This window comes from Schistosoma haematobium, chromosome 4 (assembly GCF_000699445.3).
Source record: "Schistosoma haematobium chromosome 4, whole genome shotgun sequence".
Taxonomy (NCBI): domain Eukaryota; kingdom Metazoa; phylum Platyhelminthes; class Trematoda; order Strigeidida; family Schistosomatidae; genus Schistosoma; species Schistosoma haematobium.
In genome coordinates, this window is record NC_067199.1 from 10873729 (window position 1) to 10894879 (window position 21151).

General features: G+C 34.2%; 1 protein-coding gene across 2 annotated transcripts in view; it reads right to left on the reverse strand.

Moving 5' to 3' along the window:
* Window positions 1–21151, reverse strand: part of MS3_00007369 (uncharacterized protein) — a 69423-nt gene that overhangs the window by 16568 nt on the left and 31704 nt on the right. The window contains exons 17-22 of one of the 2 annotated variants that reach the window (XM_051215634.1): window positions 17292–17594; window positions 16125–16222; window positions 9368–9614; window positions 7187–7248; window positions 5549–5611; window positions 1664–1871 (exon numbers count right to left, since the gene is read on the reverse strand). In XM_051215634.1, coding sequence (XP_051066164.1) covers window positions 1664–1871; window positions 5549–5611; window positions 7187–7248; window positions 9368–9614; window positions 16125–16222; window positions 17292–17594 — 981 coding nt within the window. Of the gene's footprint in view, window positions 1–1663; window positions 1872–5548; window positions 5612–7186; window positions 7249–9367; window positions 9615–12131; window positions 17595–21151 lie in introns of those variants that run through there. The other variant, XM_051215635.1, reaches the window with a different exon arrangement.

Below are 21151 nucleotides of genomic sequence, written 5' to 3' on the forward strand. Positions count from 1 at the left end.
ATGTTTCCTGAAAGCGATTTATTCAATAACTTTATTGTATGTAATATTTTTATTTTTGTAGCAATACATTAAATACTTGTTGCCTAATACTTCAGTAAACTTGCAATGATTACCACACTTTGTTTGAATTAATTCACTGTTAAATCTGAACAGTGATATAACTAGTATATGTACATGTGACTGAAAGCCTATATTTGACAGTGATAATAACAAAAGGGAATTGATAACATCGATACAACATTTAAAGTCAATAATAATGATAATAATAATAATGGGAGAAACAGTTCAGTTAGGAAAAATACAACCAGAAAGAATTCTTCCAGTTAAAGAAGTTACTTTCACTTTTATAAAGGAAGTAAAAAGTCATAACAGAATCGCCGCTGACTTATATTCTCAGCCATGTCTGATAACGTTTCTAGCCACTGTGTTGCACCATCTTTAAGACTCCAACTAAGGAGTCGTGAAGGACCAACAAAAGACAGTTCCGTACAGCTTTCTTTCTTACCACAACACCATGTCACACACTGACCGCCACTCCGCCTTTTCCAACCAGTCCGAGTCGGCAAGTAATGCACGACATGGAATTCTCTGGGACGACATTCGTAAAACATGTCCAAGCCACCGATATCAGTGTTTCAAGATGGTGACATCAATTGAATTATTGTTGTTGTGCCCAAATACACGATGTCGAACCTCTGCATTACTAACATGGTTTTGCCACTCGATGTCAGCAATCCGTCGGAGACAAAGATGATCAAACACGGAGACTTGTCTAACATTCTCAATTCGGAGAATTCGAGGTTCACAAGCATAAAGCAAAACAGCTTTCACGAAATACAGAATATATTGTTATAACTTCATAAATATATAAAGGCAAACATAAAATTGGTATATAATAAGTAAACACAAACTTGAACAGTGTAAGCTAAAACTCACTGCTCATAACGTAGTGTTACGTATATTCACACGTGAAAAAAACCCTAGGAGTTGACTAGATCAATGCATAGGATTAGTCCATTAAGTTATTGACTATTGATCAAATTCACAGCAACATGAAGTGCAGATTTCGTAGGTAATATCTGTTGGGATGATTTCAGATCTAAGGGATGCCATGATTACTCATAACTGGTTGTTCTAAAGCTGGAGATTTTTAATATTTTGCTATTTGTCCTGAGATTTCATTCGTTACCTATTAGTGATTTATTTACATCTTTCACTGTGCCGATATACTGTGGTGGTACTTCATGAGCCTTTTAGTAATTTGATTTACAATAAGTTGTAAATATTTTGAAAAAGCGTGTAGGTATATGTGATTAATAAACACAAGATTAGTTAATTAAAACGAATCTAGAACAGACCACAGGCAGTGCAACATATTCAAGACTGAACAAAATATATTCCGTTAATTGAGATTCAGTATATACAATAAACCATCACATAATCGTTATAAGTAAAGATGGATGGTGGCTAGCAGTGGAATCCAAAACGCGCTTTTCATCAGCTGGATATATGCCAATAAGAAACGGATAAATTGCAGTCCTAAACATCAATGGGGAGATTCAAACAAACAATACAAAATGAATTTATCAAAAAATCGGTTAATTTACAAACATTCTAGCCCTGTACCCCTCCCTCTAGTAAATCTAATCATCCCAAGACTTACCAAAATACTCTCTATCACCATGCATCTGAACAAATCGTTGTGTTTCCGCCTGTTGTTTATGCATTTGACGTAGAGTAATTAATCGATCGAATAATTTATCGTATGTATCAATGGATTTACGCAATTTTTCTTTTAAGATAGAATAATGTTCACTTAGAGAAGATTTAAGGATTTGGTTTAAAAATTCTTGTTTATTATATAATGATGCCTATACAACACACATGAAGAAAAAGAGAGGGAGAATAAAGAAACTTTTACAGGTCAAATACGGAAACAAATACTTCAAGTCCGATTGTCTACAAATGATGTTAAAATCTGAGGGAAAATCCTGTTGACAACAGATGATCAGAATTGACCAAATTTGTTCTACTAGAATAGATCTATTGACTGATTTATATTCACCTGTAGATAACTATGAAGGATATTTTTCGGATATGTATTTGGAAAGAGTACACTTTGTACGGTCAATATAATATGCTTCAAAAGAGCATGTTTTAATGGATTGTACAGTTATTTAAGTAAACTATACAATTATGACGTATTCTTATTTAGAGGATTTAACTAAGAAAAACACTGACATTGAAATGAGATAATAGTTTTTCAGTAACTTCAGAGTTTTTTTCATTTAATTCGGTCAAGACTTCATCAAATCATTGTTCGTTGAATTTTGGATGTTTGTAATATGAACAGTTTTATTTATTTAGAACTAAAATAGATCTTGGTTTACCTTTTTAATAATTTTTTGTCAGTAAGCTCTCAGAGCGTCTAGTACTATGTCATGCCTACATAAATTATTCTGGGGTTTAGACAGACCAATGAAATTATTCTTTTTGAAATACCATCCGCTTATATTCTAACTTTGTTAATTATTCACTTACAACATTGACTGATTTTATATCATTAATTATTTTATTTATCACGTTTTTAGCTTATTTTTCTGTTTGGCTATAAATAATAGTGAGTAACGCTTGAACCATCGGAATTGGCACGGTTCCCTTCTCCGTATATTATTTTCATTTGTCTGAGTAAAATAGTGCCTGAAATGAATTCGTATATGGTTTTGTATTAACGTCGTCGCCAAAATGGGGTTAGTCCAATTAGAGTATACGAAATCAATCGGAGAATTTATGTCCGTTGCCCATTTATTGTTCGTCTATAATGGAGTCAGATAGTGGAATGAGAAAGTGGTAAGCCCGAATTCGAACAAAACGCAATCCTTTAAAACTCCATGAGGACAAAGTATTGTTCTCAACATACACTCTAGATGTAGTGTTTATGACTTTTGTATTGATAAACACAGCTAATTACCATGGTAGATTTATATAAATCTGAAAAAATACTGAACATCTATCTTCAACTGTTTTATAAGTCAGAAGTCGGTATGGATGTCTTAATCTTTGATTAATTTTAAATAATGGTTGAGTTGCCATACAGATAGTGATATTTTTTTCAAGAAATTTCAACACAAAGATTAGACTGAAAGAAACCACAGAAGTGTATGTGAAAAGTATGCATAATCAAACTTGTTTTCCCTGGTCCACGCGATATGGTTGACATAATACCTACTACTATTCATTTTAACTTTACAGTATTTAGATCTTCCTTACACCACTAATCTCATTTTCATCCTACACTCTTTACTTTTTCATGAAGTATTTAACAAATTCAAATTGTTCCTACGTATCGTACTACTACTATTACGAGTACCGGTATTAAAGCTAGGTTGATGAAGTACTTTCACTCCAATACTGGGACGAAACGGCCGTCCAGTGTTTTCCATGGTGGTCTAACTTTAACTGACTCATGAATTCAACTGATGAAGGTATTTGCATGGTGTTTTCTCAAAGCCACTAAATAAGCGTAACTGACTAACATTGTACATTGAACACAAACAAAATACAACAAATACGAATTATTATAAATATGATTTTCAAATGACATTTTCTCCCTCACAAAATTTCTATTATTTCAATATTTAATATGATTTATATAGTTTTTATCCGTATCTCAATGTATGTATACACACTGATTGATTTTGTCACAAAAATACAATGCAGTGTATTGCATATTATCTATTGCGAAAAAATCTTAGAATTATGTAGTTTGAGAGGATAGTTGGGTTAGTGTTCTTATTAGCATGAAATTGATTTACGAAATCGTTTTGGTTCTCTTATAGCTTAAGTTTTTTTCTGTTTGGTTTACAGTAATTGTTTTGTGTAGAAAAGAAGAAAACAAACCAATTCAATTTACATTTTGCATTTTTGTGTGTTTGTGAATCAGATCGATAAATAGCGGTATTGAGGGGATTTTTAACTACACTCTATTGGTATTATTACTATCATCATTTAATCTGAATAAAAGTGAAAGTATTTATGCTGATTTGTTAAAAAAATAAACAAAAACTTTATTTTATGAATATTTTTCGTGTCTACTACCCAAAAAGATAAAGTAGTCTGTTTTAATAAGTTTGGCCTTTATAGGTTACTAGTGTTCGATCATAAGTGCCTTTGAAGCATTGTTGCCGTATCGTGGAATGACCAAGTGAGCAATATTACAGTGAGACGCACAGTACAAGGTGAGTATGTCGGATTTACTGGAGATGGTGAATTTTGATCAACTGGGGTGATTACAATATGCATTACTTATGCCTAACCACTGTTGACTTCAACGCGCGATGATGACTTGTGTAAGAGTAGGTTGAGAGAAAGCTAAGAGTGGCTAAAACGTTAAGTCATTGACTGTTGGACACAGTCGTGCAGGTAGGTCCAGATTAATTGGTTGAGGTCCCCGAGATTACAGTAACCAACGGTTAGACGTTGGATAGCTTAGAATCAATTCCAATGACCTAGATGCGTTTACTCTTAATATTAGTATAGGGGTTGTGGAGATTATTAAGTTTTTGATTGAGATCTTGAACCAATTGATGTTAGACTATCACAATTGAAAACCTGGAAGCACTGGACGGCCGTTTCGTCTTATTGTGGGACTCCTCAGCAGTGCGCATCCACGATCCCGCGAGCGGGATTCGAACCCAGGGCCTTCGGTCTCGCGCGCGAACGCTTAACCAACTGGACCACTGAGCCGGCATCCAATGGTGATAGTTTCTAACATCAACCAATCCACGAAATTGGTTCAAGATCTCAATCAAAAACTTAATAATCTCCACAACCCCTATACTAGTAATCAACATGTGCTCACTAGTGACTAGCTTCGTGAGGGAATTCTCGGAGTTCTAGTGAGAAGCCGTGACCAGTGGAGCTAATCCTTGTCGGGTAGAGACAGTTATCTACTTAAGTACAATGGAAGTTGGTCGCGCAATTTCGTGGATTGGTTGATGTTAGAAACTATCACCATTGGATGCCGGCTCAGTGGTCCAGTTGGTTAAGCGTTCGCGCGCGAGACCGAAGGCCCTGGGTTCGAATCCCGCTCGCGGGATCGTGGATGCGCACTGCTGAGGAGTCCCACAATAAGACGAAACGGCCGTCCAGTGCTTCCAGGTTTTCAATTGTGATGGTCTAACATCAATTGGTTCAAGATCTCAATCAAATACTCTTAATATTCTCTTATATTTGAGTTTTAAATTGAGCTCATACTTTTTATCCTATCAATTCAATTATTTGTTCTCAAATCATATTGTCTGTGGATAAAATTTCCTACGACGACTGATACTGTTGTTACTACTTTTAGTATCCTGGGATTTATCTTGATAATCTCATCTGACGGTGTTATTACAGTGTGACAAAGTGAACTGATTCGTGTATACTGCTAGGTTCTATGTTGTTTATGCATGATATTTCAGTATTTTATAAATAAATTGTACCATTTTATACAACAAAATAAATATTTTGTTAAAAACATGTTATTCAATAAAATATGAAGCATTACCAATCGATGAGCATCCATCCACAGGCAATCTTCACAAGCTGTTCTGATGGCCATTACAGGATCCTATGGTGAATCAAAGGACAAGAAAATAATAGAAACAAGATTTATAATAAAAATTTTCAATAATAAAAAGCATTTTCTATTTACAATTGTTTGAGCACGCAAAATGTGTAATAAAAGAATTGTCAAGACTCATTGTTTGTAGAATTTTGTCTGTTCGTAGTGTGAAGAGTTTTATTTGCTTAGAGGTTCGCACGATTACGGTAACCAACGGTTAGAGACATTGAATGATAGAGCTTAGAATTAATTCTAATGTCTACTTATGTAGAGAGACATAAGTAACATACACCATAGAAGTATCTTTCATGCATTCAATGCTTAGAGAGTTTACAATTATGAGTAGATTTTAAAAAAAATCAATTTAGAGTGAAAATGACAATGTTAAACATATGAAATGATCGCTCCTTTAATGTAGATTGTACACAACCCCAAAATCAATTAGCCTTCGGTTTACTTAACTGAATCGATAGTAAATTCTCAAATGTATGACTTCACTAGTGATGCCCCCAAATAAATAATAAAAATCACTAGTGATATATTGAATGAAAGGTAATCTGATTAAGTAGGAAAGCTAAATTTTATAATGACTTTTACGCATGAATTTCCTATATTTGTGAGATGACAACGATCTTCTTCTCATAATACTATCTTTGCAGCTCTTTAGGGAATTCATTGATAAAGACTTCGTAGAGGATGATAAATTTTCCAAACAAAAATTTATTTATTTGAACATATAAATATTATTACAAAGGGGCACCGAATACATATGCCCCATACAAAGCACTTGATTTGTGTGTGAGTTGTGATACTACTCGGGTGCCCAAACCGAACCAGGTGGTTTTTTTAGGGGATCACACCCGGAGCCTTTGACCTAAAGGTCTTATCGACAAGGCTTTGGAATCAGCGTCTTCTAACTCCCTTTAGTGACTGCTCTACATCCAACAACCCGGTTAAAGCGCCGGATATTCGCCTTTCGTCCTCTCAAATTCATAAACAATACCCCGCCGCGAGAAGCCAGTGCAGTGAGTAGGACTTTCCCGGCAGTGGTTGCATGCACGTGGCCACCCCCCGACCATACCAGGTCATTCGGGGTCAAACAACTACTTATGGCTATGATAAAGATTTAATAAGAAACGCTCAAATAAATGAGGTAATCCAGTGATAGTTCTACAATATTAAGATGGCGGATCTAATAATTAGCATTGAAAAGCTGATAAACTACTTAAGACCAATAAACTTTAACGGATTTCATTGCTTCTGTTGTGAAATATTTTTTATTTATACAGTTTGTTTGCTTATAGGTTATTTATTTTATTTATTTAAACGCGTAAATATTGGTACAAACAGGCATCGAATAAATATGCGCCACATTTTATCATTCGATTGGTGTGAGGGCTTGTATATTGCCCGGGCGCCCAAACCGAAGCCGGTGATTTTCTTAGGGGGCCACTACCCATATAAGTTGAAAAATAACTTCAAAATTACAGTTATTCTAACAGCCATATGTAGACTGGTAACATGTGATCTACCTTTTTTTGCATAATAGAAACAGTTATTGATCGAAAAAGTCTTTCCTACCTCTAAAAAGTCAATATAGATTTGAATAGCTTCTTGATGACGTTGAAGATCTTTCAATCGAGCTATAGACAAAGAAAGATAAAAATGAAACAGTAAACAACTAAGATCAATAATAATGTAAAAACAAATGTACATTGATAATTTATTTTGAGAAAATACACAACATTAATATGTTTGAAATGTACTTAATATATGGTTGTGTATTGCTTGATTGCACAATACAAATAACTTTATAGATGATCAGAAATAAATTAGATAATAATAGTGATAATAATAATACTTGGTTTAATATATACTGTATATTTGGTTAACGTAAAGGATTTTAATTAGACATTAAAACAGAACTACATCAAAACTCGTAATTTTGGGGGATCTAACTTGTGAATATTCAAAAATATATACATGAAAAGTTATTGAATAGTGATTGGCCGACATTTATATTCATGCCCAGCCATCAACTATCTCGACATGCAATGATGGCTGATGTAGGAGTAGGTTAGTAAGAAACTGTGGTCAAGCCAAGACATGTCATCAATCCATGAAAACACTAACTATTGAACTGATCCGTATAAATAGGTGCAGACTATTTGGTTGGAGTTCATGAAATGACCAGTGGTTGAAAATGTTAAGTGACATCGCTCGAAATCATTTGGAATAACTCAGGTGCATACACTTTGCCTTCCTGTAGATCCTCAATTTATAAAACCCTAAAAGTTACTTATTATTTCACTAATTTATATTTTTTCGAACTGTATCTTCAATGCTTAATCGTTTTGATTACCAGTGATACTATTACTACCTTTACTATTCCGGGATTCGCCCTAAAAATTCCATCTCGCTGTGATAATGGGGTATAGATCACATGTGGGACCTTCAGATTTCATGAGGAACACGTTATCGTTAGACTATTGAAATTAACAGTATCCAATAGTTGACATTTCTAACTCCAAGCAATTTGAGATATGATCAAATACAATCAGTGCCCAACTCTATATAATTCTCAAAATAAGTGAACTCTATAAATTTACCGATCACATATGTTGGAAAACTATAATTATGAATATTTATGTATTCAAAAAAACAAGATCAATTAATGGGCGAACTCAATGTGATATATTTTATTAGCTAATTAATTATTTAATCAGTCATATGAAAACTGTGATAATCATGTGAACTGTATCAAAATGGAAAACAAGTGTATAATAAAGTACATGGATTATTCACATTGCAATTGTATACTTAAGTTCTATAGATTTCGACTGCATTGATGATGATGATGATGAAGATAATGTATTTGATGTTACGCACAGAAATATTAGTCAGTGAGACAGTAATTTGAATAGATCGTATAACGTTTAATCCATCAACATTGATAAGATTAGTTCATCCACATTTAAACTATTCTAAAATAGGTAACATGTAGAATTATATCTTTTGAATTCGAAGTCGATAGATACTCAAATTGATTTCACGTTGCATGCGGGGGTGTTGTTTACGAAATTGAAAGGACGAAAAGCGAATGTCCGGCGCTTTACCCGGATTCCAAACCAATGGTGCACATGGGCTTCAGTATCCTGATGGAACAAATGGCGTATGAACCAATCGTTAGTCACCGGCTACCATCTCCTTACGATGCTCCACTGCCTTGTACCATCTTACCACAAGAAGATAAAATTAATTAGATGGATAGGAAAGGGATTGAAATAATACAAGAAACAATGATAAAAAAGATTAAAGACTGAGAATATGGTTCAAGAAGTAAGAATGAGAAAAGATACATGCGAAGAAATATTGGAACTGAAGATCTAGAGAGAGATGAAGAATGAATGCATCACTATCACTATGATCAATTTTGGGTCATGTCATTTAACATCCTCAAACAAATGAACGCATTTATCATGAGGACTCCAAGCAGGTGATGTGAACCGAATTACATAGACTAATGTGACAGACAGAGATTTCATGAAATGATATTACGTTCTGGTTTCCTTCCAACCTACCATAACATCGGCGTCAAAATAGGTGTTGGGTGGGCATACGTAACACATGCTCCAACCACCTCAGTCAAAAATCTACAGACTAATCAATCGACGTGGTACCTGGTTTACAATGAATTAAAGAAAACGAAATGTATGAAATAAACCGAAAAGAGTAATATTGATGATATTAATAGTAAATCACCTGCCAACTTTTGTGCTTGTGTACGTATTTCTGCATTACTTAAATAGTGATCAGTAGATAAATCAGTATTATTTTTATCATTCAATAGTCGACTGTTCGCGGCGGCAATACACCAGAGTTGGGTATTAGTTACAGATAAGAACGTTTTGGCAGCCAAACCATAAAATCCACCTTTCATGTAAATCTGACCAGCATAACTTAAATTTTGTGAAGAAATTAAATAATCCGCCCATAGTTGACAAATAATCTATAATATTGGATACAAAAATAGGAACAACTGAAAATTATGTTCAATCAAACTAATGAAGTTGCCTGAAATCTGATGGTGAAACCAACATGAAATATAAAAAGTCAACAGTGAAACAAGTAATCTCGAATAATAATAATGATCGATGAATAAAATCCGTTATTTTAAAACGTTATTGATGATTCCACTTGACATGTAAAAATCAATAGGGAGATGAAATTTTTAAGTACTGTAGGATTATTCATTGCTAGGGAGTTCTATAATAGAATGGAAAAGCTGTCCAATTCTTCTAGAGTTTGAATGTTTATTTAATTAGGGTCAAGTAGTAATGTGAACTATGAAATGTTTATGATCTATGTACTATGCAAACATAAGTATTTAACATAGTACAACCCGTTACATACCTATGGAAGGATACTAAATAGAATAAAGTCATCTTCTAGTCGTTTGTCCAAACACCGTTTATCTAATGAATTTCATAACAAATCTTCAATTATATTAACTCATGTGAATAGTTATGAATGGGAATTTAAGTGGAGAAATGTTGAGTCCGAGAATTTGTATCCAATGGAAATTAATAACCATACAAAAACAAACTCAGTAGATGAGCCACTGAAAAGAGAGAGAATCAAATACAACGTTAAAAATCTAAGTTAACCAAAAAACAAATAGGTCGACGGAGAGTTGACTTCAAACCTAAAACTTGCTATTCTTCAGTATACACTCTTATCAACGTTAAAACTATTGTAAATTAGTGGTCACTAGCTTCCAAACAGTTAATAAACCTGGTGTAGGTATGCAACCCCCAAAGCTGATAGTATTAGAAGACTAAAGAAAGAAAACACAACTCTTTAAGAACAAAAAATTTGAAAAGTGAAATTAGAACTTATAATTTTAAAGCAGATGATAAGAAACGAATAAATCTTTGTTATTGTGACTGATTTCGAGCAATAGCCCCCAAACTATTATTTAGTGCTTTCTAATTACACACATCTGCAGATATAAAATTCAAGTAAAACTTAACAGTAATCAGCTGTATAGGTTTGAGTGCTTAGTTTTCAAAAAAATTCCTTGACGATGAATAATTGATGAGTGTATCATTCAAATAAGATGCAGTAAAATATATGATAATTACTGATTACTCCGGTTAGTTGTTGAGATAAGTTCTGTTTTAAAATGACTTGACCTTTTTACAACTGGAAAACTTAGAAAGCATTGAATAACTATTTCGTCCAATTTCGGGATCTTCCAATAGTGATGCACAGCCATGATTTCGTCAACAATCGAACATAACACCTTCAAGTCTTAAGAAGAATAAGTTTATTCAACATTATATTCTCTGGATTATCGATTGTATATTTAATATGTTCTCAAGTAAAATTCATTTTCAGTCTTTGTTTATTTTATTTTATTTGAACACATAAATATTGGTACAAGGGGGCATCAAATATATATGCGCCACACAAAACAATGAGAATGGGAAGAGAAAAAGAAGGTAAGGTGCATATAAGAAAAAAAAACGATAACGACCAGATTAGTGTATGGTAGTGTAATAATAAATAATAATGGGGAAACGTAAAGGTATAACCAGAAGAATTCTTTCAGTTAAGGAAGATACAACCACTTTTTATGAAGAAAGTAAAAGAAGGTTACAACAGGATCGCCACTGGCTTCTATTCTGAGCCATATCTGATGACGTATCTAGCCACTGTGTTGCACCATCTCTCGGACCTCAGCCAGGGAGTCGTGAAGGACCAACAGAAGCCAGTCCTTTGCAGCTTCCTTTCATACCACGACGCCATGTCATACACTGACCACCTCTCCGCCTTTTCCAACAAGTCCCAGTGTCGGAAAGTAATGCACGACGAGGAATCCTCTGGGACGACATTCGTGGAACATATCCAAGTCACCGAAGTCGATGTTTCAGGATGGTGACACCAATTGCATTATCGTCTCTGCGCCCGAACACACGATGCCGAACCTCTGCATTACTAACATGGTGTTGCCACTGGATGTCAGCAATCCTTCGGAGACAACGGTGATCAAACACAGAGAGTCGTCTAACATCCTCAACTCGGAGAGACCAGGTTTCACAAGCATAGACTAAATGATAAATGATTTGAACCATAAACTAAATAGAATTGTCTTTATCAATAACTTGCACAATGATATTGTGCGACATTATAGGAAAGATTAATCAAAAGACTATTGAGTTACAAAATATGAATATGTTATCCATATATCACGCTATTTTGATTGTTTGGAATTTACAAATCAATAAATAAAGAAACTAAATCGAAATGCACATATTTTTTGAGTTATGATTTGTTTTACCATGTAAGCTATTTTTTTAACTGAGAAAAAAGCTTATCAGTAGTATACACACATATATGATTAGATTCAATTAAATTAGATAGTGTTGTTATTCAATGTAATCAATAATGCAAACAAAATATTCATCTGATAACTAGATGAAGATTAAATGGAACAGTAGTTCATGATATTTTATTTATGACTGTGAAACACAAAATAGCTTATAAGTGGATTGGAAGTATTTCATTCATATGAGAAAATTATCAATATGAGCAATGTTAAATTATGACATTAAGTATCATGTAATATAAACAATTCAAATGATTAGTCAGTTAGTTACAATGTAGAACCTAGTACGTATGTACATCGGTTTAAATTGTCATACCCCATTAACACAGATAGATGATGTCAGATCGAATCCCGAAATAGTAACAGTATCAGTGGTAATAAGAAAGATTAGGGATTGAGGATAAGTTTCGAGAAAGTACAAATTGGTGAAGTGAAAACATGAAAAAGTTCTGAATCATTCAGAAGCTTACAATTTAGGGGAAGACAAAGAATGGATGCACCCGCACCATTGTAAACGACTGTGAGCTATGCCATTCAATGTCCCTAACCATTGGTTACGATAAACACGCGGATCTAACCAAGTAATCTATACCCATTAATATGGTTAATTCATATTGTCAGTGACTTCATGGACCGATGACGTGTTTTGGTTTGGCTACTACTAGTTTTCTTCCAGCCTACTCCTATATCAGAAAACGTCACACGTCGAGGTAGGCAGGGGTTGGGCACGTGTAACAAATGTCCTAACCACCTCGACTAATGAAGATTTACTACCTCACCAGCCACTATAAGAGAAGTCCTACTCACTGCCTTCTCGTGGCAGGCGTGTTGTTTACAAAATTGAGAAGATGAAGAGCGAATGTCCAGAGATGTAACCGGGTTGGCGGACCCTCCGTGTCCACCTGGGGGAGTTTTAAGACGCTTATTCCTAAGCAGTGTTGCATATGGGCTCCAGGATCCTGAGGGAACAAACGACGTATGAACATACTGTTGGTCATCGGCTAACATGGGACTGAATCTCCTAACGTCGGTCTACCCCCTTGTGGATTAAACCTCTAGATCAAAGGTTCGGAGAATGGCCCTCTTAGAAAACCACCTGCTTCGGTCTAGACACCCGAACAGTAACACAACCAACACAAAAATCAAATGAAATTTTGTGTGTGGTGCATATATATTTGGTGCCCCTTTGTACCAATATTTATGTGTTCAAATAATAATAAAAACACCTCATTAGTCGCTTTAACATGTTTACCTAGTACTCTATTGCTAACCCAAGCATTGCTTACTCCATGGTCCCAAGCGATGCTTCGCAGATACCTATAATCAAATACCTGCAACCACCAAATATCCTTAACTATTAATGCCCGTTCGACATTTATAAAGTAGAAGTGAGCGAACTGCTGTGCAGTAAACTCACTTTTTGGTCAGAAGACGAATATCTCGCCTACTCAACAAGTGATGCAAGTTGGCGAAAGCTAATCAAGCCTTCTGGATACACATATCATTTCCTACATTGACTTTGATTGCCAGAATAAGTTTTGGGTGGATTTTACGAACAAGAAAATGATTTTTATAGAGTATTAATATCAACTGGAGAACCACTGGAAATCAAGGATTATTATGCTTGATATGCTTTTACACATTATTGATTCCTGATCCTCAATATAATGTATATCAAATACATCTTAGTACTGACTAATGGTCAAGTTGTGACTTGATCCATAGAATTCGATCAACACTAAGAAAGATTTGACATACATAACATTGATTAGTATTCAGTGATCAATTAGTTATAAATACAGATCAGTTCTACAGGAGATTAGTAGAGGTTCGAATAGACCAGCGTCCGCGTCTTTTATTGTGAGTGTGAGTCACAGGTGTCGAATCCACCTGGAAGCACCAGTTTCTTTAAACATACAGGTAAACCTCACTGAAGAGTCCCGAAAAGCATGGAATCTGAGTCCATGGTTTCCTATCGGCTATCTTCAAGCACCGTTGCACACGATTCCTTTTCGTTTAAAATATCTATTGGGCACTAACGACTTAAGACTGAATAGAAAATAACGGACCTGGATGTATTACAATAAACATGAGTCCAGTATTTCACAACCTAAGCTTTAAATAGTTCATGCAGTAGGGCGATCCTCACAGAAGGTCAACTAAGTAGTAAGTTCCCCAAATGCCCTAGTGCGGCCGAGAGTGAGGAGAGTTCACCCACTCTCTCGAAATGCTCTCACATGGCCACGTGTATATAGCCTCTGCCAGGGAAGTCCTACTCACCACCTCGTGGCGGGGGTGTTGTTTGCGAAATTGAGAGGACCAAAATAGAATGTACCGCGCTTTAACCGGGCTGGTGGATACGGAGAGTCCACCTAGGGGAGTTGGAAAACCCTGATTCCAAACTAATGATGCACATGGGCTTCAGTACCTCGAAGGAACAAATGGTGTATGAACCAATCGTTGGTCACCGGCTACCATGGGACTGCATCTCCTTACGTTGCTCCACTGCCTTGTGGATCAGACCTTCAGGTCGAAGGCTCGGGGAGTGACCCTCTAAGAAAACCACCTGCTTCGGTTTGGGCACCCGGGCAGTATCATAGCCCTCACACAAATCAAATGAATTTTGTGTGGCGCATATGCATTTGGTGCCTTCTTGTACCAATATCTATTTGTTCAAATAAATAAATAAGTTTCCCACTCGAGTTGAATCTGCCAAAACTGACAACTTCCCACCAAAAGTCTAAAGTGTCCTTATTGTTTCAGAGGTTCTGTTGCTGGTGTCTAACTATAATGAAAACTACGAAACTATTGTATGTGAAAATTACTGATAAAGATACACACTCAAATGCTGCCGCTGACCACCATGCAATAATAGGGCACATAATTAATGTACCGCAACAAACCATGTCCGTGAATGACTTGATTATTTGATAAAGTTCTTATCAAATTATATTTTAGCTATGGAAAGAAACTATGTCTGATACTAATAAACCGTATGTAGGTAAATCATAGGATGATTGAATTAATTGTTTCCTTCTAAAAAGATTCCCATTTCTAATCAAAAACTATAGTTGGGTAACTTGATATAGAATAAAAGGATTGTGACTATTAACACGATTCAGAACACATGTTTCATCTTGTTTGAAATTCATTGGTTAGATGTACCTGCAACCCAGTAGATTTTAATTAAGATGTTCAGTTGACTACGGAAGTCAGATAGTCACTAATTTGTTTGACTGCTATGGAAAGCCTTTCCAAGTACAATATGCATTCACTAAATGGTTTACAAGTTGTTAATTTGTAATTTAGATGCCCATAAAACAAACCAATGTTTAAAGTTGAATTATTTACTACTATTGATTACAGTAAACTTATGTACATGAAGATTGTTAAAAATCACATTTTATATATGAAAAAAACTCAAAAGTGATTCGTGAAAACATCAACAGATATTTTTAAACATTTTCCACTTGCCTTGATTAACTCAACTATATAGTAAACTTAAAGTTTCAATTCCATTGGATAAATCTTTGTTCCAGTATAAAATAACTATTGGGCTTTATGATCAATGTGAATTCGAGAAGAGATATTGTACGATAGGGACGAAAACCAAGCAGATGTTTAAGTCATTAACACATAATTTTTAAAGTTTATACCTCAGTATCATTGATACTTGAAAGATTGAGTGTTCGAAAAATCTCAAGATGAAAAAAGGGGAATTGGTGATTATGTTGCACAGAAGTATAGTTAACAAACTTTTTTCCCCACTATTAATCGATAAGTGGAATGTACTCAGTCATCTAGTATATAAATTTGTCGTACATAATTTTTCAACATAAGTTAGATGGAGTGGAGGGTATAAATCAGTAAATAATTAGTTGTGGATAAACACAGTTGAGGAGTTTTATTTTGAGGCGAAACAGCTATCCAGTACTTTCTGTTTTTAAAAAAAAGATACTAAGCTGTGATGTAAACCATGAAAATCTATTTATTCAAACATTTTAAGTGGTTAAATATCTTAAAATTAAATGAATAGTATTGATAAATATTAAAATATACCGCTTTAATGTGAGAGTTAGTGAAAGTTTAACAGAACAACAAATCAAAACATTCATAGGAAAATAATACCTTGAATTCTTCAGAATTTTGTGGTATTACTTCAGTCACTTGTGCATATAAATGATATGCTTTCACATAGGATAATAGTTCCGCTTTGTGTTTAGAACCTAGAATACATTGTTTCAAATAAAAATAATATGAAAAGCATTGGATATTTTTTCTTTACCTATATTCATGAGGTTTTTAACGGAAAAAAATACAAAGTGTTGCAAAGAATTTAGTGGAAAGACAAGTTTTCAGTCAAATGTTATGACTTCGACTGCAGATGATCACTCCACACCATCAATGTAAACTTCAAACTTGGACAAAACAAATATTAGATATCTTAGAATATAGAAAAATTCCAAACTACCAACAAAATGATTTCGTACATGACTTTTAGCTGTTTGTGATCGTTAGTGATATTACAACATAGGCGTCGTAAACAAGGAAATTGAACCGGGTCCAAACATGGGATTTCATGGTTGAACTACAAAGCTACTGATTATTTAATCAATAACATAAAAAATAATAATAAAATCTATTCGTAAAAATTCATACAATAATTAGATCCTTATGCACGGACAATGGGTAAGCAAATAATTATAGGTATTTTGCCTGTCTATCATTCTCTACAACTAAACTAGAGATAATTTGTTTCACAGTCGTCAGATAAGGAATATCTGTAATGTTTGAGTTAAAAGATTTTTTACAATAAGGATTAACAGTTATTCAGCTTTAAGTACTTCCAGGTCAGTGTTGCCTAAACATCCTATTCAACACATATTACACTTAGAATAGAATTAGTATTTTGCTTGGTGTGAATAAATTTCAATGTCCCTAAATGCCCTGGTACGGTTAATGGTGTAGAAAGAAAGCTTTCCCTCTCAAAATGCTCTCATATGGCCTCGCGTATACATCCACTATCAGGGAAGTCCTACTCACTACCTTCTCGCAGTGGGGGTGTTGTTTATGAAATTGAGAAGATGAAAAGGAAATGTCAGGCACTTTAACCGAGTCGGTGGTAACGGAGAATCCACCTAGGGGAGTTGGTTAACCCTTGTTTCAAACCAATGGTACATATGGGCTCCAGTATCCTGAAGGAACAAATAGCATATGAACCTATCATACGAGTGAAATATCTTATTGATGGACCAAATATAGTTCCACTTAAGAAAAATAAACCTTACAACTTACCGGAATCAATCAAATGTAGAACAGCTTTTGAATATTTTTTCAAGCTATGATCAATTTTAAATTGTTGATATGCTATAGCCTCTTCCATGGTATCACATTGATATTTTTTCAAGTCATTTGTTATAGAATTTAATTCGTTTAATTCAGCTAAATATTCTTTTGGATCTAGTTGTGTACGTTGTGCCATTATTGTAGCAAAATTTAAATCATATGTACCTAATGCAACTTTATACAATTCAATTGGTGTAGCAAAATATTGTAAATGACGTAATCCATTATTCCATGTATTTATATCTCCATTTTCTAAAAAAATGGATTAACAGTATTATATAATAATAAAAATCATTTTATAAACTATAGTATTTAGTAGGGGATGTGCTTGTAGAATAATTAGCTTAGTGAAGGATTATTCTCCAAAAAAGTTTGTTCTTAATGCTATACCATCGTACAAATATATGCATAACATCATAAAGTTATGAACATGGAACTTTGAACTGTATCTATATTAAAAACAGTTTTCACCAAGTTAGATACAAATCTACTTAATATCGTTTGGGCAGACCATTTGAGTGTGAGAATTACAAGATTGTGTGTGTACGATTCTGTTTAAAAAGCTACTGAAATCTCTTGGGAAGAGTACAGAGAAGCGCTACTCCATGATTTCGATGGTTTACGACAAAAGCCATGAGAAACTAGGTTTTTTTATACGTCAATTTGAAGGTAACTTAATTACGATACAAAGAAATGATTTTGGACTTACTATGTCCTCTCTATTACTTAAAACTAAGTGAAGAATATTTGGTGGACATAACGCGCAGACCTAAACACTAAAAACACCGCAGTATACAGGTTTTCTTAAGGTGTACTTAACCTTACTATTGGAAGTTCTTTCTAAACCTTCAATTGACTCATCTTAGAGAGGACTAGAGCTACACTGAAGCATATTATAACAGGATTAACACATGCCTCGAACCTTCTGTCTGTAAAGCATAAATTTGAATGTGAATAGGTATTCAGTGGACATTTACGATAAAAGAACGACAATGAAATGTAGAAAATGATAAATCAATAGAATATGCAGCGTAGATATGAGTATAACTATCATTCAGTTTGAAATGAAGACCGTCGAAAGTACAAAATAATCACAAGTTCCAGTTAGAAATAATCTATTTCTTATGACAGCAAGCTAGCCATATGATGAAATAGAGATATTTTTCAAAATATTACGTAAGAGTATGCTTTGGAAAAATAGTTGTAGCAAAAAGACTTATCAGACAAACTGTCATGATAAGTACGTACTCGGTTTTCCAATTATGAATTAAACTAATGTGATGTGATGAAAACTCCCCCAATATTTCTGAATGGATTTTATAGGTGATACCAGAAGAAGAATCTAAGATCGAATGACCCGAGTCTTCCGCATGTTGCAGGACAGAGAATGTAATAGGTCTGTGATGCTCTTTGCTAAGCCAACTAAATGTGTTGTCGAATGTGACGACAAGTATACCCATGAACTATCTACATAACGATACCGTTAACAACAGCAAGTGGATTGGTATGCACAGTGAAATTATTAGTCTCATTCAACTTATGACTTTGTGAAGACATACTTTAATACGGTCCGGACTTTTAATGTTTTGAGAATATAATTATATAATTCAAATAAACTTTATTACAGTTATATCAAATTATATCCCCGAGTTCATCAGCGCCGAAGTAGATGCATAATGTCACACCCAAGCTAAGATTGAAGTTTTACCAGTTACTAACAGAATACTTACTAACAACAGATTAATGAGCAATTTTAGTGAGGAAACTATAATCGAATATCTCTAAAACAAGAATATAAAATGGGAAGAAAATCAAAAGTAAATTGCGTAAGTAGCTTCTTTTTTTTAACTAAAGTGAATTTCTGAAATTCGGAATAGAGATTTCCAGAAGGGACATTTTCAGGATGTGAAAAACCTGAGACCGTATAACTCTATTCCTTTAATCAGAAAGTATGTTCCGTCATACAGCACCATGTAAGCTGATGACTGAAGAGCCTACATATGTCTTGAAAGACTAAAACATCTACATGAAATGGTTATCCAGCAGAGCTATATTATAGATTCCATTGAAGTTGGGAATGCGAAAAGATTTTTAAAAACAGTTTGAGCGCTGAAAGATTGCAGAGGAAAAATAATATGTGGTGACAAGGATAAATTTCTCTCCCAAAATTCCTTTGGTTTCAAAACAGAGAAGCCAATTTTGAACATGAAACAACCCAATAATGATGTAAACATTAAATATACTTTGCTTTGTACTACAAATAAGTTTTTAATAGTCCTTGTGATTGACTCAAAATTGGCTTCAATATCTCAAGATCGACAGTACAATTGAGCTTAACTGACGAATATTTACATGAAAACAACACTATACTTGTAAGTAGACTAAGAGATTGTGAGAAAAAATATCGTGACAAGAACTAGAAAGCGTGGTTTGTTTCTTCTTGATAATTTCAAGTTAAAATTTTGCACCTACTAACAGTCAATAACTTCATGAACTAATGTCCCAATTCCTCTAGGCTCTCCTAGATTTTTTCCAGCGTATAATTACGTCAACATACAAAACTTATCAAGACAGGTGGTGATTGATTACAAATTATACACGTCCCAACCATTTCAGTAGATTACGGTTTATTATCTCATCAACCCAGTCGTCATTCCTACCTATTACCCTGAGTTTAACTTCATCTTCTCAATCATATATTTCGGTCATGAACGAGTAATACATCGAAGGCATCAATGATCAGAGATCTACGAATGTTCTCTATTTTTAAAGATCAATTCATAACCATAAAGCGGAATAGAATGTGTAGTATACTCATCGTTTAATTGTAAAACGGGCATCTTGTCAACAACAAAAGTGACGCACTTCGGTATAACTTGATGCAGCTTCCTGAATTCGTGCTAAGGTACTGTCAGGTACAAACCTACCTCTCAGATTCTTGTTGTTAGTTACAATGAAGCTTGAACCCATTACGTAACGTTTCAAATAACAACAGTTTTAAATGAGGTGATAGATCCAAGTATCTACTGACTTATCTAAGGGATATGATGCTTATATTATCATAATCAAGGGTTTGAGTTGTTCCGCTGTTAATAATCAGGAATGAATTGGCATTTTTGGCAATAGGTATTGAGCGCAAATCCCAATATAAACATCAACAATGGGATCCCGGGATATCTAACTGATGAGTCAAAAATAGGACGACAAAGTGAGTCTTGAATTTAACTGATAATCACAATATATATTTATTCGAAAAAAACATGCACATAGGGAAACAAGCAGTATCATTTTAAACGGACATCTAAATTATTATGTATTACTTTTATCGAATTCTCAATATCAAATTACTTCTGTTTATGGACTCACTGAACTAATCGAACATTAATAAATATCAGTAGTCATGTACAAAGTGTAGGAAAAATGAAAAAAAAGTAACTATTATTAAACAAACGGAATTCGGCTATTGATCGATAAAGATATTGAGTCCCAAAAATATAATGTTTGTACTTTTTGTTAAATAAAGTATATAATGCATACATCCAAGACTAGATAGATACATATATGTGTTTATCGATTAGAATAAAACTAAATTTGTCCTCATTTTTATTATGAATCTTATTGGTATAAAATTAGTGGGTAATAAGGGAGGAGGGGGGCTGGACGAAAGGAGGAAACAAGTTGAGCAGTTATCAGTAGTAAATTATCTTATTGATATATAAGACTAACTAAGAGATTATAAAACTATTGTAACTCATAGATTAGTTGGGTGATTTGAGGAAGTAAAAAGTGCAATGAACTGTGTACATGAT